Raw genomic sequence first — 15,289 nt, 5'->3', positions numbered from 1 at the left:
CCAGAGGGCTAAATACAAAGATTGAATGTAAAAACTTTTAACTTTATAGTAATCACAGTAATAATGAAAAAAGTAAAATATCAGCAATAAATATAATAATGACAAAATCTGCATATGACATCTTGCCAATACAGAGATTAAATCCTTTAGGGGATAAAGGCCTCATTTTCCCAACTTTCCCACAATTTAGATCTTGCTTCACTCCTTAGGATGCTTTGTATGAGCGAGTTGCTTCTGTTTCTCACTCAAATTACCAGACTGGACATTGTTCGCCATACAATGATTTTTAAATTGTCCAGGTCGTTTTCTATGAACATCGGAGTGGTAGCGGGGAGTGTTTGTGAGGCGTCTCAGAATGTCATTGTGTACAACAGTGATGCGTCTCATGGTCTCTCGGGTATAGTTCGTCCTGAGGGAACACCCATAGGTAATGTAGCAGTTTCACGTCTCGGTGACAGAAGGCAAACCTCCTTGCAATCATGTTGCCAGTTGCACATAGTGTACGACGCCTCTGTTCATTGTCTGCCGAATTTTCTAGGTCGTTGGTGATAATGTGACCTAAATACGGAAATTCGTGCACAAATTCCAACCGATGGTTTCCGAAGAAAATTTGTGGTTCTGCAATATGCTTAGTGATCTCGGGAGCAGCGACATGCACTGGGTCTTGATTTCGTTGTAGATTATATCAAATTCCTCTGCATATTGGTGGCAAGTGTTGATGACTCATTGGAGACCTTGCACTGATGGAGAAATCAGAACCATATCGTCGGCGTAACAGAGGTTGTTTATAGTCGTTTCATTGACATGGCCAGTCAATTTGTTTAAATGAAAGCTTTATCCCACTGTAGGAAGGGGCGGATGCCCCCCAGGGAGTATTTTTCATGAGAAATATTCACTAATTACTGTATTTTTCAGAGATATATTCAGTAATTGCTGTATTTTCATGGTTTTGTGACAATACATTTTTTGTGTTAAGCACCTGGGGTGTAAATGTTTTTAGAGGTGTTTTATGGTGTTTGAACTGTGAAAATAGGCACATAAAAGCAATTTTAGAGGGGTATTAAGTATTTGCGGATTTTACTAATCTTACTCTCTGGTTAAATTTGTTGGATGTAGGAAATGGTCTGCAAAACATGTTTTGCATTTACAACATTACATGCTTCACCTTATTGATCTTTCATACCTAAGTGACATTATTGTAATTATTTATTTGTTAATTTACCATGTGAAATGTAATAAATTTTTAGATAAGGCTCTTTATTGAAAATTAAGTGTAAAGTACAGTACAGGTTAATTTGTGGGGTGGCTGTTAGCTGTAATATAGGGTCTTTTTAATGTACCAGAAAGCCAGACTTGCAAAATATGTAGAAAGTCCGAGTTGCTGCTGTAGTGTATTGCTTGGTTTATGTGTTATTTGGTTATTTTGAATGCTGTAGAATATATACAATTGGGCCTAACTTAATTTTTTTTTTTTATTCCAGAAGTAACCCCTTGCAAAAAGCCACCATGCAGAACGACTCTGGAGAATACGTGGATTTGTACGTGCCACGCAAGTGCTCTGCATCCAACAGAATCATCCATGCCAAAGATCATGCCTCCATCCAGATTAACTTGGCAGAGGTACACAATATATTTCTTTCAAGTTTCAAAATGAAAGAGTTGTTATTTGTTAAAAAAAAAAAAAAGCTTTGAAATGAGAAACTATTGCATGTGTATTCTGCCACTATTTATTAATATTTTTAAGTTTTTTTATGTCAGTGTATTAAGTACGGTTAATACCACTGGAGATACCTTCAGTATTTGTTAATATCTTCAGTGTCATATAGTTTTTCCTCAAATATCCCATCCACACCATTCAGGAAACTTGAAAATTTAGCTGTCTACTCTATTCACTAAGCAGTTTGGTGATTTTCTACATATCTACAACATATAGTCTGTCTGTGAATGATGTGTTAATATGGTTTTACTGTGTAATTGCTTACAATCGGTATTCACCTTCATAAGGTGAGATTTTGATTCGGTAATCTTTCATCCTACTTGATATAATTATATCTTAGCTTCAGTACTTGGTGTTCTTTGATGGGTTTCTAATTGAAACTATGTAATTTGTCTATATATCTTTTAAGTTGAATATAAAGTGCAGTGTAGTTTAGAAACACTGTACTTATATAGAGTTTAAAATTAGGTGTGAATGGTTGTCATTAATGTTCAAAGGTAGGCTGTGCTACAGTATCATAATTTCTAATAGATCTTGCTATTTATTTGAAGGTCAGACTTGGAAGCATTTGAAAAGTTGAGGGGCAAACTGAGATGCACTTTTAAGAGAAATGATAATTACATATTTATACCCTCAACTTTTCTTTGAAAGAGGAGAGGGAGATAAAAGACTTAGTAAAGTGTCATAGGCCTTCATCAGAATTCAGCTAATACATATGCAGTATTTATGAACTATTTCAAACAGTTGCATCATAGTTATGGGCATTGATTTGAGTGTGTTGATACTTACATTATCTTTTGTGATTCAGGTTGATGAAAGCACTGGAAGAATGACAGGCCAGTACAAGACCTATGCTATTTGTGGAGAAATTAGGAAGATGGTAAGGATGTGTTGATGTCTTAAGTTTTAATTTATCAATTTCTTTATACGAGAATGAAATAGTCATGTCGTAAATATTAGTTTTGTCAGTATTTGCATTAGTGCATTTTTTACGGGAATAGCACTGTATTTAGTAATATTATATTTCTATGTGCGTTTTAATTTTGCTATATTCGTGATTGTTAAGGATCACCAGGTTTATAAGTTTGAAATTTATTGGCATGTTTGAATGCTCCAGTACTACAATCGCATATTATTTTTGGCAAATCATGCCTGACAGTTATTTCAAATAATGCAATTTCACAGGGTGAGTCTGATGACTGTTTGGCGCGATTGGCCAAGAAGGACGGTGTTCTTCCTAAGTAAGTTTAGTAATGTGTTTCTGTATATGTAGTATGTAGTTTTGGACATACTGAACCTTGAAGCCTTTTTCAGGGAATTATATATTCATTTGTGCATTTTTATATATTGGTTAATGAACGTTTTGATATTTTGCTTATATGTAGTATGTGAAGAGGCTATGTTCAATTGATATAATGATGAATTTTTTTTTTCCTTTTTCTCCTCAGGAACTATTGAATAAACTGATGTGGCTAATGCATAGTATGATTTCACCTTTGTCCCCCCCCCCCTTTTTTTTTTTTTCCCCCCCCCTTTTTTTTTTTTTTGTTTTTTCCTGATTTTTTTCCTTTAAAGGAAACTTTTATGGAACAACAAAGTGTATGTTTGCTCACAATATTTGTTTTTAAGTGCAGGCAAATTCAGACATTGCAGATCTTGGCAGCATTTATTCAGTCTGGAGTGGAAACTCCAATGTCAGAATATTTGTATGAAAAGTAGCAAAGTCTTGGTTTCCACAGTTCAAGTGTTTGTGGGAAATAAATGTAAAATCATTGTTATACAGTAACTATATTATGGTTGCTGTGATTTAATTGAAGACAAAATTTTTTCAAACATGGTTGATAAACCATTGTTGAATAACTAAACACTAATCTGAATTTTAATTGTTCCTATGGAGATACAAACCATCAACTTTATACTGGCGTTATTACTCAGCACACGCTGGGATCTGTTGTGAAAACTTTGGAAAAAAAAAAAAACTGGACTGGTAGTAGGTAGATTAGAGGGAGGAAATCCCCACTGGCAAGTTGGGTGTACTTGCTGGTTTCCCATGAGGTAAGATCACCTCGTGTGTGATCATGCCCTCCACCACCTATCCTTAATATATCGGTTGCTTGAGGAGAGCTCATCTTTTGCTGCCTTTTTAGACTATTTATCTTTGGCTAAGTCTTCAGGATCATTGTATTCTGTTGCTGCACCTTCTTAACCCTGTTGAGCCTCCAATGGTGGTGGTCTTGATAATGTGAGATGTGCCCTGTAACTGGTGCTCATTTGACATCTGCTTCACCTTAACCACCTGTCATGTACCATTAGAGGAGAGTAAGACATGTAAGGAGTGAGGTAAAGAAACAGAGGAGCTCTTCCTCCTCCCACTCTTTTAAGCTACAAATACTTGGGATTCACATACATTGCCTTTGTATGGTACCATTGGGTAACATGGTGATGTTTGTGTGCATGATAGTGGTCATTTTTTAAATCTCCTGTGTCCTCTGCTTCTTCAGCTTTTGCTAATGGCAAGTCTTGTGTTCAGGATCTTGTTCCATTCACTGGTTATCATCAGTTAAGTTGTTTGTCAGTTGTTACCTGCAGGATTGATTATGCACCATGTTCATGTGAATAATTATAGGCATGCTTTATGGGATCTTATGCAACTAGAGAATCTTGTTCCATCGGAACTATAGCAGACAGTTAGAGTTACACCTGGGAGAGATCATTGAACTCATTCCTTGTGTGATGATATATGAGACGTGTCCCATCTGAACCTGATCTTGTCAATTGATATGATCCTCTGAGGCACTTTTGGAGAAACTCATTCAGATTACTGTGGTCCCAACTAACTTGTTGTGTTTATGACCACTTGAATGATGTGTGCAGATGGTTTCCTGTTGTCTGGTGGTCTGTCCAAGCTCTCTGACTTAACAAGAGGAAATTCTAGCCAGAGAATGCTGTGACTGCACACCGCACTTGGGTCTGTCAGTCTGAGGAATACTTGTATGTAACAGACAGGGTTCTTAAACCTAACAAAAATGCAAATTGCTTTAAAGCTTTGTAATTTTCGTTTCCTTTGCCCGTTTGAGAAATTTAGAAGTTGTACCAATAGAGGAAAAGTGTATATCCCAGACATTGCCTAGGGAATGATGGGACGTAGTATAAGTCTTCTCCCATGCAAGAACCTTGCTTTTCTATTATTTTGAGTGCATACTAAAAATCTCAAGAGTAGGAAACTATGACTGAAAAAAAAGTTGAGAAAAAAACTGGAAAATTTACAGTGTAATACATGTTCATGAAAATAAAAATTGCCTTGAAACTATGTTATAAGGCAAATTGAGCAATTGCCAGCTTTGTGGTAAAAAAGTAAAATTTCTCCTACAAGGAAATAAGAGGTGTCTGTATTGGAATTCATCACCTGAGCAAAGCAAAGAGTTAATATAGAATTTTCAGTTGGACATTCAAACTGTCAGGTGTTTTCCCACAATCAATATTTAATCAGTGTCGTGTGTTGTATATGCACTAGCAATGCAAAAGGCACTGAAGAACATAATGTTCTATATATGTACCAGAAGGATTAGCAATGCAAAAGGCACCAAAGAACATAATGTTCTATATCCTTCGATTCATGATGAACAGCCTATTGGAAGTTCCTCAATTTGGGTTAGTGCCATCCGTGCAGTGGAGGCTTTACTTGTTCCATGCAACATCCCTGTGCCCTGTAGGGGGTTAGTGCCATCAGTGGACCTCATGCGGTGCACTGTAGACATTACTTAAGGTTCTTTGCAGCGTGCCTTCGGCCCCTAGCTGCAACCACTTTCGTTCCTTTTACTGAATATACCTCCTTTCATATACTTTCTACATCTTACTTTCCACCCTTTCCTAATACTTGATTCATAGTGCAACTACGAGGTTTTCCTCCTATTACATCTTTCAAATCTTTTACTGTCAATTTCCATTTCAGCACTGAATGACCTCATAGGTCCCAGTGCTTGGCTTTTGGCCTAAATTCTGTATTCAACTCTTCACTCAACATCCCTGTGGCCTCCGCTGCAACCCCTTTCATATTGTTTTACTGTACAACCATTCATGTTCTCTTCCGTTTCACGTTACACCTCTTAAAAATTGTTTCATAGTGCAACTGTGGGTTTTCCTTCTGGTACACCTTTTAATCCTTTTTAATTTCAATTTCCCTTTTGGCACTCATAGGTCCTATAGCTTGGCCTTTGGTCTATATTTTTTATTTCTTTAATCCAGTTGGAAGTCAATGGCAACTTAGATCTTGAATTTTAATTAGTTTAGATTGCCAAGCAGCAATTAAAATGCTATCAGAGCTTAATGTATAACCACCTTCAAAGAAAAATGTAAAAAAATGCTTAGTACATCTGAAAGCCCAGTCATATACATAAAAGCCCTGTCATATACATAAACCAAACCAAAGATGTGAGATTTGATTGAAGAAATCTAGGTAAGATATAACAGAGAGAGAGAGAGAATTCCTGATGAGAAAGTAGTACTAATGGAAAATCAGACTTACTTTAAAGTTCCACAATAATCTCAAGAGGTGCTCCAAAGAAACCATATGGCTAATGCTAGGAAATTCAGTAATAATTAATGATGGGTAGGAGGTATTTTCCTACAAGCCAATAAAATTGCCAAGGTCTAAATGTAGAATGTAAATCATTTCAAATATCAATCACTGATAGGTCAAAACAACTCTACCCAAGAATTTTATTTTGTTCTATACTGAACACAGCGTGAAAAAGAATCGGGCAGTAGTGCATTGCTACTGAGGCCCCCCAGGTGTACTTAACAAGATCCCTTTTGCAGACAAATGTACAAGGAATATGTAGATATACGGAGGAATACAGCTTGTTCTTGTCAGTCCCCCCCCCATGCATAGGACTTATTTGTTGCTCTTTAGCAAGACGTGGTTTCATTTGATGGACAACTTCATTGACCATTTCTCCTTTTGGGAGTAAAGGAAGACATCCAATACCAGGAAAGATGTTTTATCCATCTCATGTGGAAATTTTAAATTGTTTCTTCATTCACAAGGCATTTGATGTCACAAGTACGGAAGCTTTGTTCCGACTAAGTACAAACCGTCGGTTTGTCTAACAAAAGGATATCCGCGGGAACGCGCCGCCGCTACCGCATACAAAGAGTTCAAACTTGAATCGCTGTACCTGGGTCTGGGTAACTGCGCGGGGTGAGCCGGTCCAGCTTGGGTAGGTCATTGTGATACCATTCTTTTCGCGGTAGCCGTCGTGTCAACACCTACTCCTTCCGCCTTGACCCGACTTGAGATAAACAACGCATGACCGCCGACTGTAGTCTTTCTTTATCGTGATATATCTTGACATCCTGTGCTTGAGTGCTTCCCCAGTGCCCTATTCCTATCCTTTTATTTATCCTTTAGTATTACCTAGCATCCTAACTTCCCTGTAAGTATGGAAGGCGGATCTATGGTGGGTTTTTCGGGGAGGATTTGTGTGTGTGTTTCCGATGGCATGCGTTGCGGTACATCTTTGCCTTCGCCAACCTCGGATCCTCATCTTTGGTGTATTGCTTGTAGGGGTTTTTGAATGTTCCCTGATGCATTGTGTTCAACCTGTGCGCATGGAATAATGATCAGTGGAGGCTCTATTATGAGGCGCATGAGAGTGTTTTCAGTGACGCTAATGTTGATGCCGATAAGCCTAGGCCTAGGCCGACTACTGTGCCTAAGGCCGTGTGTGAGGGGGATAGTGCCCATTGGAGAACACTAGGCCTTAGTAATCCTTCCTCCTTATTAACGGGGGACCTAGTTAGTGAGCTTAGTGTCCTTCCCAAAAACGAAACTTAGGCTAAAGAAACCTTCGTCGTCGGGGGCTAGGAAAGCAGGTAAGAGGAAAGAAGCTACCTTAGGGCTGGGATCCATGTTCCTGCCTCGAAGCGTAACAAGAAGGGGTCTTCAACCGAGAGCTTGTTCCCAGCCTAGCCTAAACGGCCGAACTATCTAGGTATGACCATAGCAGTACCGAGACACAGCCGGTGCCAAGGTAACCCCCTGTTCCTCTCGGGCACAATCAGTCCAGCCCAGGAGGGATCCGGTGACGGACCTGATGCCTCACCCTCCCATCCTGAGACAGTGCTAAGGAGCCCGGAACGGGACCCAACTCGCAGGAGCCGGAGGCCCCCTCCCCTCCAGAAGTTGCGGCAACCCGACGCAAGAAGCCAGCCAGCCACAACGCTCGGAAGGAGGAGCATCATGGAGACCTTTCGATGCCGCAAGGCCTAGGTCGCGCTGAGAGACCAGTGCCAGCGTTGATGCCCGAAAAAGCTAGGCCTAGGCATGAGCCTAGTACCTCCGCACCACCTCCATCAGTTAGCCTAGGTACAGTGGGGGCCACCAGGTCCTCACTCCCGCACTGGACATTGCGAACCTGGTCAAACAGGCGGTGGAGGACTACTTAAGCTCCAAAAAGGAGGTTTCCCAGCAAGTGGAGAAGAAGAACACCAGTCCTAGAGGAGTCTGCCCGTAGGATGGAAGAAGCCAGGAAGAAGTTCCTTTTGGAAAAGAAGTCAGAGGAAACTGTTTCCAGATTTGGGTGACAGTTCTGACTCTGATTCCGAGCCCGATTCATGCTCCGAGGGGAGCCCGATTATGACCCCGATTCGGACGGCAGTCAGACTAGCTCACCTGCGGAGCCCGAGCCCTTATCATTCAACCAGATTCTGTCGTTGATTAGAAGCGCCAATGGCCTAACAGAAACTGAGGAACTGAACCAGGAGTTTCAGTCAGAGGTGCATAAGGTGCTCAACCTGAAGAATTCACAGCCCCCCTCGGTCAGCCTCCCCTGGAGCAACCAGGTTAGGCTAGCCATGGCTAGAGCGTCCCGAGAAGCCACGACTTCACATAGGGTATCTGAGAAACAGAGGTGGCTTCCTATCCCTGCTCAGGGGTCCGCAGGTATTATAGGCCAACAGTGACAAACTAAGGGAGTCTGCATATTCCGAGGGACCTTGCAGATCTCTTAGATGTCCAGTCTGGACGCGCTTCAGAAAAAGCACCTCTTGCTCTCTCCCTCAGAAACCGAAGGACTATTCGCGCTCTAGCTCTGCCCTCGCTACGATTCGTGGATGGAACGTCTACTGGCAGCACTTCCGCAGTTCTTACCCGAGCTCCAGCCTCAGCAGCAGCAGAACTTGTCTTCGTTCATGCAGTGTGGGATCAAGACACTCTCGCACCAAGCAGACAACTTAGCGGTCCTGTGGGCTAATATGGAGGCTGAAAAGGAGAGAGAATGCCTTCAAGGAGGCCAAATCGCCAGTGGTGAGAGACCTCCTCCCGGACTTACGGAAAAACCCGCTGTTCCAGAAAGAACTTATTCCTGCGGAAGAAGTTCGCAAGCAGCGGAGAATAAGGAGCGATCTCTCCAATCTAGGGCTCTCTCCCAATTCCGCAACCCCGGGCCATAGACCACGGCCAGCACCACAGATTAGCCAACAGGTAAGAGAAGCGCAGAGACCGGTTTTTCCCGTGCGTAGGCGAGAGAGAAGAAACCTTACTCTGTGTCGAAGGACAAGTTCCATAGGGAGAAGACTCGTCCCTTTCCATCAAAGGAGCGGAAAGCAGAAGGGCAACAGAAGAGAGGGAGGTCCCCGCAAGAAATTCTAGGCCGATCCTGCCGTCAGCGGAAGGTAGGGGGTTGCTTGGCTGCCATTGGCAAGTGTGGCAGCAAGCAGGAGCGGAAGGATTGGACCCTGCAGGTTATCAAGTCAGGCTACCGTCTTCCCTTCCAGTCTACACCCACTCTATCCCCTACCCCCATCCAAGTCCCTTCCTATCGACCGGACTCGGACCGCGGACGGGCCCTGGAGGAGGAAATATCCAAGCTACTTCAGAAAGGGGCGTTGGAAGAGGTTCAGGATCCAGGTCCAGGGTTCTACTCCAGACTCTTCCTGTAGAAAAGGCAACAGGGGGTTGGAGGCCGGTCATAGACCTTGTTTCACCCCTCAACAAGTTCCTTTCTCTGACAAAGTTTTGGATGGAAACGCAGACTCCGTTCGAGCTTGTGTCAGGGAGGGAGACTTGATGGCCTCAATAGATCTTCGAAGATGGCCTACTTCCAACGTCCCGCTGTTCACCCCTCCTCCAGAAAATTCCTCAGGATTGTCAGCAAGGAAAGACTCTGCAGTTCACCGCCTGTGCTTCGGCCTCGCCACAGCCCCCACAGGTGTTCACCAGGGTCTTCAAGATAGTGTCAGTTTGGGCACACAAGAGGCATATCCGTCTCCTCCGCTACCTGGACGATTGGCTCATCTTAGCCGACGGCTGCGCAGTGTGCGGAGCACCTTCAGCTAGTTTTGTCATTCGTTCAGGAACTGGGAGTGGTGGTGAATGTCGACAAGTCGGATTTCACTCCCCAGGCAAAGGATGGTGTACCTCGGAATGACACTAGATTCATCCCTCATGAAGGCCTTCCCCTCGGAGAACAGGGTCTCCGGCCTAGTATCTCAAGTGCGGAGAGCTTTGGGGCCCAGCCCTCCCACGGCAAAACTCTGCCAGTCCATCTTAGGACACATGGCCTCAATAGAGAGACTAGTGCCTCATGGCAGAAGGCGTATGAGCCGCTTCAGTGGCTGTTCAAGAAACAATGGTCTCCTCAGGAAGGGGACCCCAACAGCAAAATTCTTCTCTCCCCAAGAAGTAAGGAAGTCCCTGGAGTGGTGGATGGTGCCTTCCCACTCCAAGGGGGCATCTCTCTCAGTCCGAGAACCCCAGAGATTCTTCTCTTCACGGATGCATCAAAAGAAGGGTGGGGGGAGGCGCACCTGACGGAGGAAGAAGTGAGCGGCCTGTGGTCGGAAGAAGAGAAAGCAGCTCACATCAATGTCTTGGAATTGAAGGCAGTCTTCCTCTCCCTTCAGCACTTCCTGTCTCAACTCCAAGGGAAAACGGTGGGCCTAATGTCAGACAACTCCACGGTGGTGGCATATCTCAACAAACAGGGGGGCACAGTCTCACTGGATCTCTGTCGCCTGGCAGTACAAATCCAGGAGTTAGCAGAGGAAATGGACATCACCCTCAAGGCAAGAATATTCCAGGCAAGAAAAATGTTTGGGCGGACCATCTGAGCAGGAGGGGACAGATAATCAACACAGAGTGGTCCCTCCATCAAGAAGTAGCAGATGGCCTGATAAAGAGGTGGGGGGCTCTCCGTCGATAGACCTCTTTGCCACCGCATGGAACAGAAAACTGCCAGTGTTCTTCTCCCACTCCCAGACCCGCAGGCAGCGGGGGAGGATGCCCTCCTGCAAGATTGGAAGACCTGGACGCTTACGCCTTTCGCCTTTCCCCCTCCTCCAGAAGATCCTTCAGAAGATTCGCTACTCGCAGAACCTGCGAGTAACCTTAGTAGCTCCTTGGTGGCCGGAAGCCCCTGGTTCCCAGAAGTGCTGGATCTTCAGTTAGAGGACCGGCCGGTAAGCCTACCAGACAGAATAAAGATCTCCTCGCCCAACCCAACAACGGATGCCTACACCCCCAATCCGTTGGCCCTCCGCTTACACGGGTTCAGACTGTCATCCAAATCCTCCGCGATAGAGGTTTTTCCAGGCAGTTAGCTGAGGCCATGGCCAATCCTGTGAAACCTTCCTCAGGCAGATTGTACCAGGGAAAGTGGCGACGGTTTCAAGATTGGTGTCAAGATAAAGGCATTGCCCCAGACGAGGCCACCATCCCTCAACTAGCGGGTTTTTTTTTCCACCACCTCAGGAAGGATAAACGACTATCCATATCGGCAGTGGAGGTTATAGAGCGGCCTTTAAATCAAGTATTCGCGTTTAAAGGCATGGACCTCGCTGCATCTCCAGAAATTTTTTGTTGCTCTTCAAGCACTTTAGGAAGACCTGTTCCCCCGAGGGAGAGAGGCTACGGACTCCCCACTGGGATGTAGCCTTAGTCCTGGAATCCTTGAGAGGTCCTCCCTATGAGGCCCTTACATTCAGCTTCCTTGAAGAACCTCACCTTGAAGACCCTTTTCCTCTTAGCCCTGGCATCTTCGAAGAGGGTCAGCGAACTACACTCGCTGTCCTACGAAGTGTCCACACAGGCAGGCGTTGGAGGGAGATGGGTTCTCGTTTGTCCCTGGCTTTGTAGCCAAGACTCAAGACCCATACAAGCCAGAGGAGATGTTTTCCTCGTACGGAAGCTTTTTAGTAAATAGAGTAGATTGGATGTTAGTTCGAGTGACCCCATAGGGTGGGTAGTGCCATTGGTGCACCTCATGCAGTACACTTTAGCCATTACTCGAGGTTCGTAGTAGCGTGCCTGCAACCCCCTTTTGTTCCTTTTGATGTACTACCTCCTTTCATATTCTCTTTATTCTGCCTATTTTCCACCCCTCCTAACAATTGATCATAGTTTCACCTTTTTCAAACCTGTCAATTTCCCTTTAGTGCTGAATGACTTTTTAGGTTTCTCTACACTGGGCCTGTACTAACCGCATTTTTAAGATCTCGATAAAATAAAATTGACCTCACTGTCAGTAACAGCATACTAATCACCTAGAAAATTATGAATTCAGCTTTATTGTCACAAAGTGAGACCTACAATTTACCATTCTGCTTGAAGGAATTTGTTAGGCTTAACTACTTGCAAGTAATATGCTCCTGGCATTACTTAATACTTAAACAGTACTTGCCCAGGGAGATTCAAACGTTCTAGATGGCATTATCAGTAAAACTTTAAAAAATTGTAACTGATATATGACTTAATTTCTACCAGCATGATCGTTATACCCCGTATAGAGGTCGTACCACCAGTGCTCCGCCCACGCAGCACTGTATGCCTTAGTTGGGGTCCTTTATAACTTTCCTTCAACCCTGAGCAGCTGCAACTCCTTTCGTTTCCCTTTGTTGTACCTCCGTTCATATTATCTTTTTTCCATCTTACTTTCCACCCTGCCCTCACTATTGATTCATAGAGCAACTGCAATGTTTTGCTCCTGTTAAACCTTTCACTGTCAATTTCCAATTCAGCGCTGAATGACCTCATAGATTTGTTTTGTTTTGTTTGTATGTTTTTTTTACGTTGCATGGAACCAGTGGTTATTCAGCAACGGGACCAATGGCTTTATGACCTCATAGGTCCCGGTGCTTAGCCTTTGGCAAAAATTCTGTATTGAATCAATCGATCATAATCTTGATATAACGGCATTAACCAATTGTGAAAAAGAGTATCATTCAGAATCTTGAGAAAAGGGAGCATTGAGAGACAAGAACAAATAAATAAAACCAAAGGAAAACATAGACATAAAAACAGCAATGCAGGTCTGAAAAAATAAAAGGCCCAAACGTGACCAACAATTTGAAGTAGCATTACGTGGGTTTCTCTTCAGCTGTAATCATTTAATGACAAAAACCAACTTTCATATTTTTTATTTTTTTATGCTGTAGAAGACAGCAAACAGTACGTCATTAATTTCAAATATGACCACAAAAAAAGTTCAGCTCTTTAGTGAATTCATATTGTTTATAGTATTGTTATTTTGTAAAGTCATCCCCATCAATCTTCTAAGTTAAAACAAGTTCGTGACGAGGAATGTATTAGAGAGTTCGAAAAGGTCTGATAACCCATTTGTTATCCTGTCCCTCTGACCGGATTCAGTTTAAGAGATTAACCCATACAAGATTATTCAATGGCCTGCTCCAGAGAGCGCGAACTCAGGCTGGCACAAGTCATCTTAATCTAACAAGAGTTTTTGGGTTTTAATCTATATGCTATGCGGCGAGCACACTGATGTTTTTTATTAGTATACATATATCTATATGAAAAAAAATATTATATATATATATATGTATGTATGTATGTATATTATGCATAAATGTACTTATTTTTGTGTCCAATATTTTTGGCTGTTAGTCACGGTGCAGATTTTGACTGGCTACCCATTTCATAGGGATGATGTTATCACCGAAGGCCCATTCTGGTTTGCAGGAAAGAAGTTGTTCATTTCATTGAGGTGTGAGTGACATGTTTTACCCTCTCATCCCAACTGTCCTGGATGTTCGGAAGGATGCCGGTCAAACTTGGTACATAGGATGGTTGTCAACATCTACGTGGTGAAAGTGCTTTCAAACCATCGTGCCTAAATTTGCATGAGGGGAGTCATTTATCTATAGTTCTGAAAACAGGGGGGGAGGAAAGTTTTATTACTTGCAAAGGTACGAGTAGGTATACCCAGCCTACATCCTTAAAATGATGCCCACTTTTCACATGGCGTGAGATGTGCAAGACTGACTTTGGCTCGCGCCTTCGTGCATGCGAAGAAAAATGACGAAAATAAACTTCTCTTAGTTGGCCCCATCTCGTGTTGGTGGCATTGTGGGTAAGGAGAAGGATAAAGATTAATATATCATCCCAGACTTTTTCCAGGTTATTTATTCCGGACAGTGTATCTTTACTAATAAAAACTTCCAAAAATAATATAATAGAAACCGGGAAAACGAAAACGAATGAGCTCAGTTTTTTTTTTTTTTTTTTTTTTTGTTTTTTTTTTTTTTTTTCTAGGCTCAGAACGAAGAGCATTTATGTACTTGACTCGAATGTCCGATGGTGATACGTGTTTTGCGGACCGTTTCTCAATCTCCGAGATGCAGAGTGGCTAAGAAAGCAGGTTGCTACTCTTATTATCTACCGGGGAAATGTTACAGCACGTTCCAATGGAGTGTTTACTTTTCTTACCCTTGAAAGAAGTAGGTCCTGTTCACTGCGTGGCAGGTTCATGAATGAATTGATAGGGGGAACGTAATGCAGCATGAAGTACTACAATGCAGCTTTGAGATTAAGTAGGATTCAGTTACATTGAATCAGGCTTGCAAAGGTTTTATATGAAATGACTTGAGTTAATTAATACGCATTATATCTCGCATCTTTCCCCAGTCTTCTTTTTATTATAGGGGCACATATTACTTTTCAGCTTTGATTCATCACATGTTCAAACTTCTTGCTTTCCCTTTTAGCCCATCATCTGTCATACGTTCTCCCTTATCTACTACACACACATTTATATGACAGAATCATAGGTATCTTTATGGAGAGTGTTGAGAATATATGGAATGATTGAAGTTGCAGGGGCGGGGCATTGAAAGCTGTAATGATGGGAGCAGAATATTTTAGAATTCGTGGACTAGAAGTGACTGGTTTGGTATAAAAGTGTACCTATCTGAGGAAGGGTGTGTGTGTGATGTCTCTTTGTCCATCGAATATCTGTGTGGATGAAGTGAAGAGCGAAATCAGAGGAACACAAAATTGTTTAAGTTAAGAAAGATGAAGAGGTTAAGAGTAAGTATCAGCAAGGGTATGGTTATAAAGTTAAGTGGATGGCGGTGTATTGGAAGCTTTTGATTCGTATAATTATTTTTTGAAGGTGGAATGAGAGAAGTAATCACAGAATGGTGAACAAGGAATAACGGGATTCGTAGAAAAGATTGGAAATAGACTTGGTGTGGTTTGGAAGTGAAGACTGGAATATTTGAACCCAAAGTTAAGCAACTCTCCTTTATGGAAGTGGAGTGTGGCTGTTGAATGTGAAT

The 15,289-nt window shown here is 42.5% G+C and overlaps 1 protein-coding gene across 1 annotated transcript; it reads left to right on the top strand.

Annotated features, from left to right (window-relative positions):
- The first annotated feature begins 1,451 nt into the window (after positions 1–1,451).
- On the top strand, positions 1,452–3,193 carry LOC135212866 (small ribosomal subunit protein eS21-like). Its single transcript, XM_064246631.1, has 4 exons — positions 1,452–1,620; positions 2,526–2,597; positions 2,903–2,958; positions 3,166–3,193. The coding sequence occupies exons 1-4, from the start codon at positions 1,507–1,509 to the stop codon at positions 3,173–3,175; spliced, it is 252 nt and encodes an 83-aa protein (XP_064102701.1). The 5' UTR covers positions 1,452–1,506; the 3' UTR covers positions 3,176–3,193.
- The last annotated feature ends 12,096 nt before the right edge of the window (positions 3,194–15,289 follow it).

This window comes from Macrobrachium nipponense, chromosome 41 (genome assembly GCF_015104395.2).
Source record: "Macrobrachium nipponense isolate FS-2020 chromosome 41, ASM1510439v2, whole genome shotgun sequence".
Taxonomy (NCBI): domain Eukaryota; kingdom Metazoa; phylum Arthropoda; class Malacostraca; order Decapoda; family Palaemonidae; genus Macrobrachium; species Macrobrachium nipponense.
This window is presented reverse-complemented; position numbering and strand designations above follow the sequence as displayed.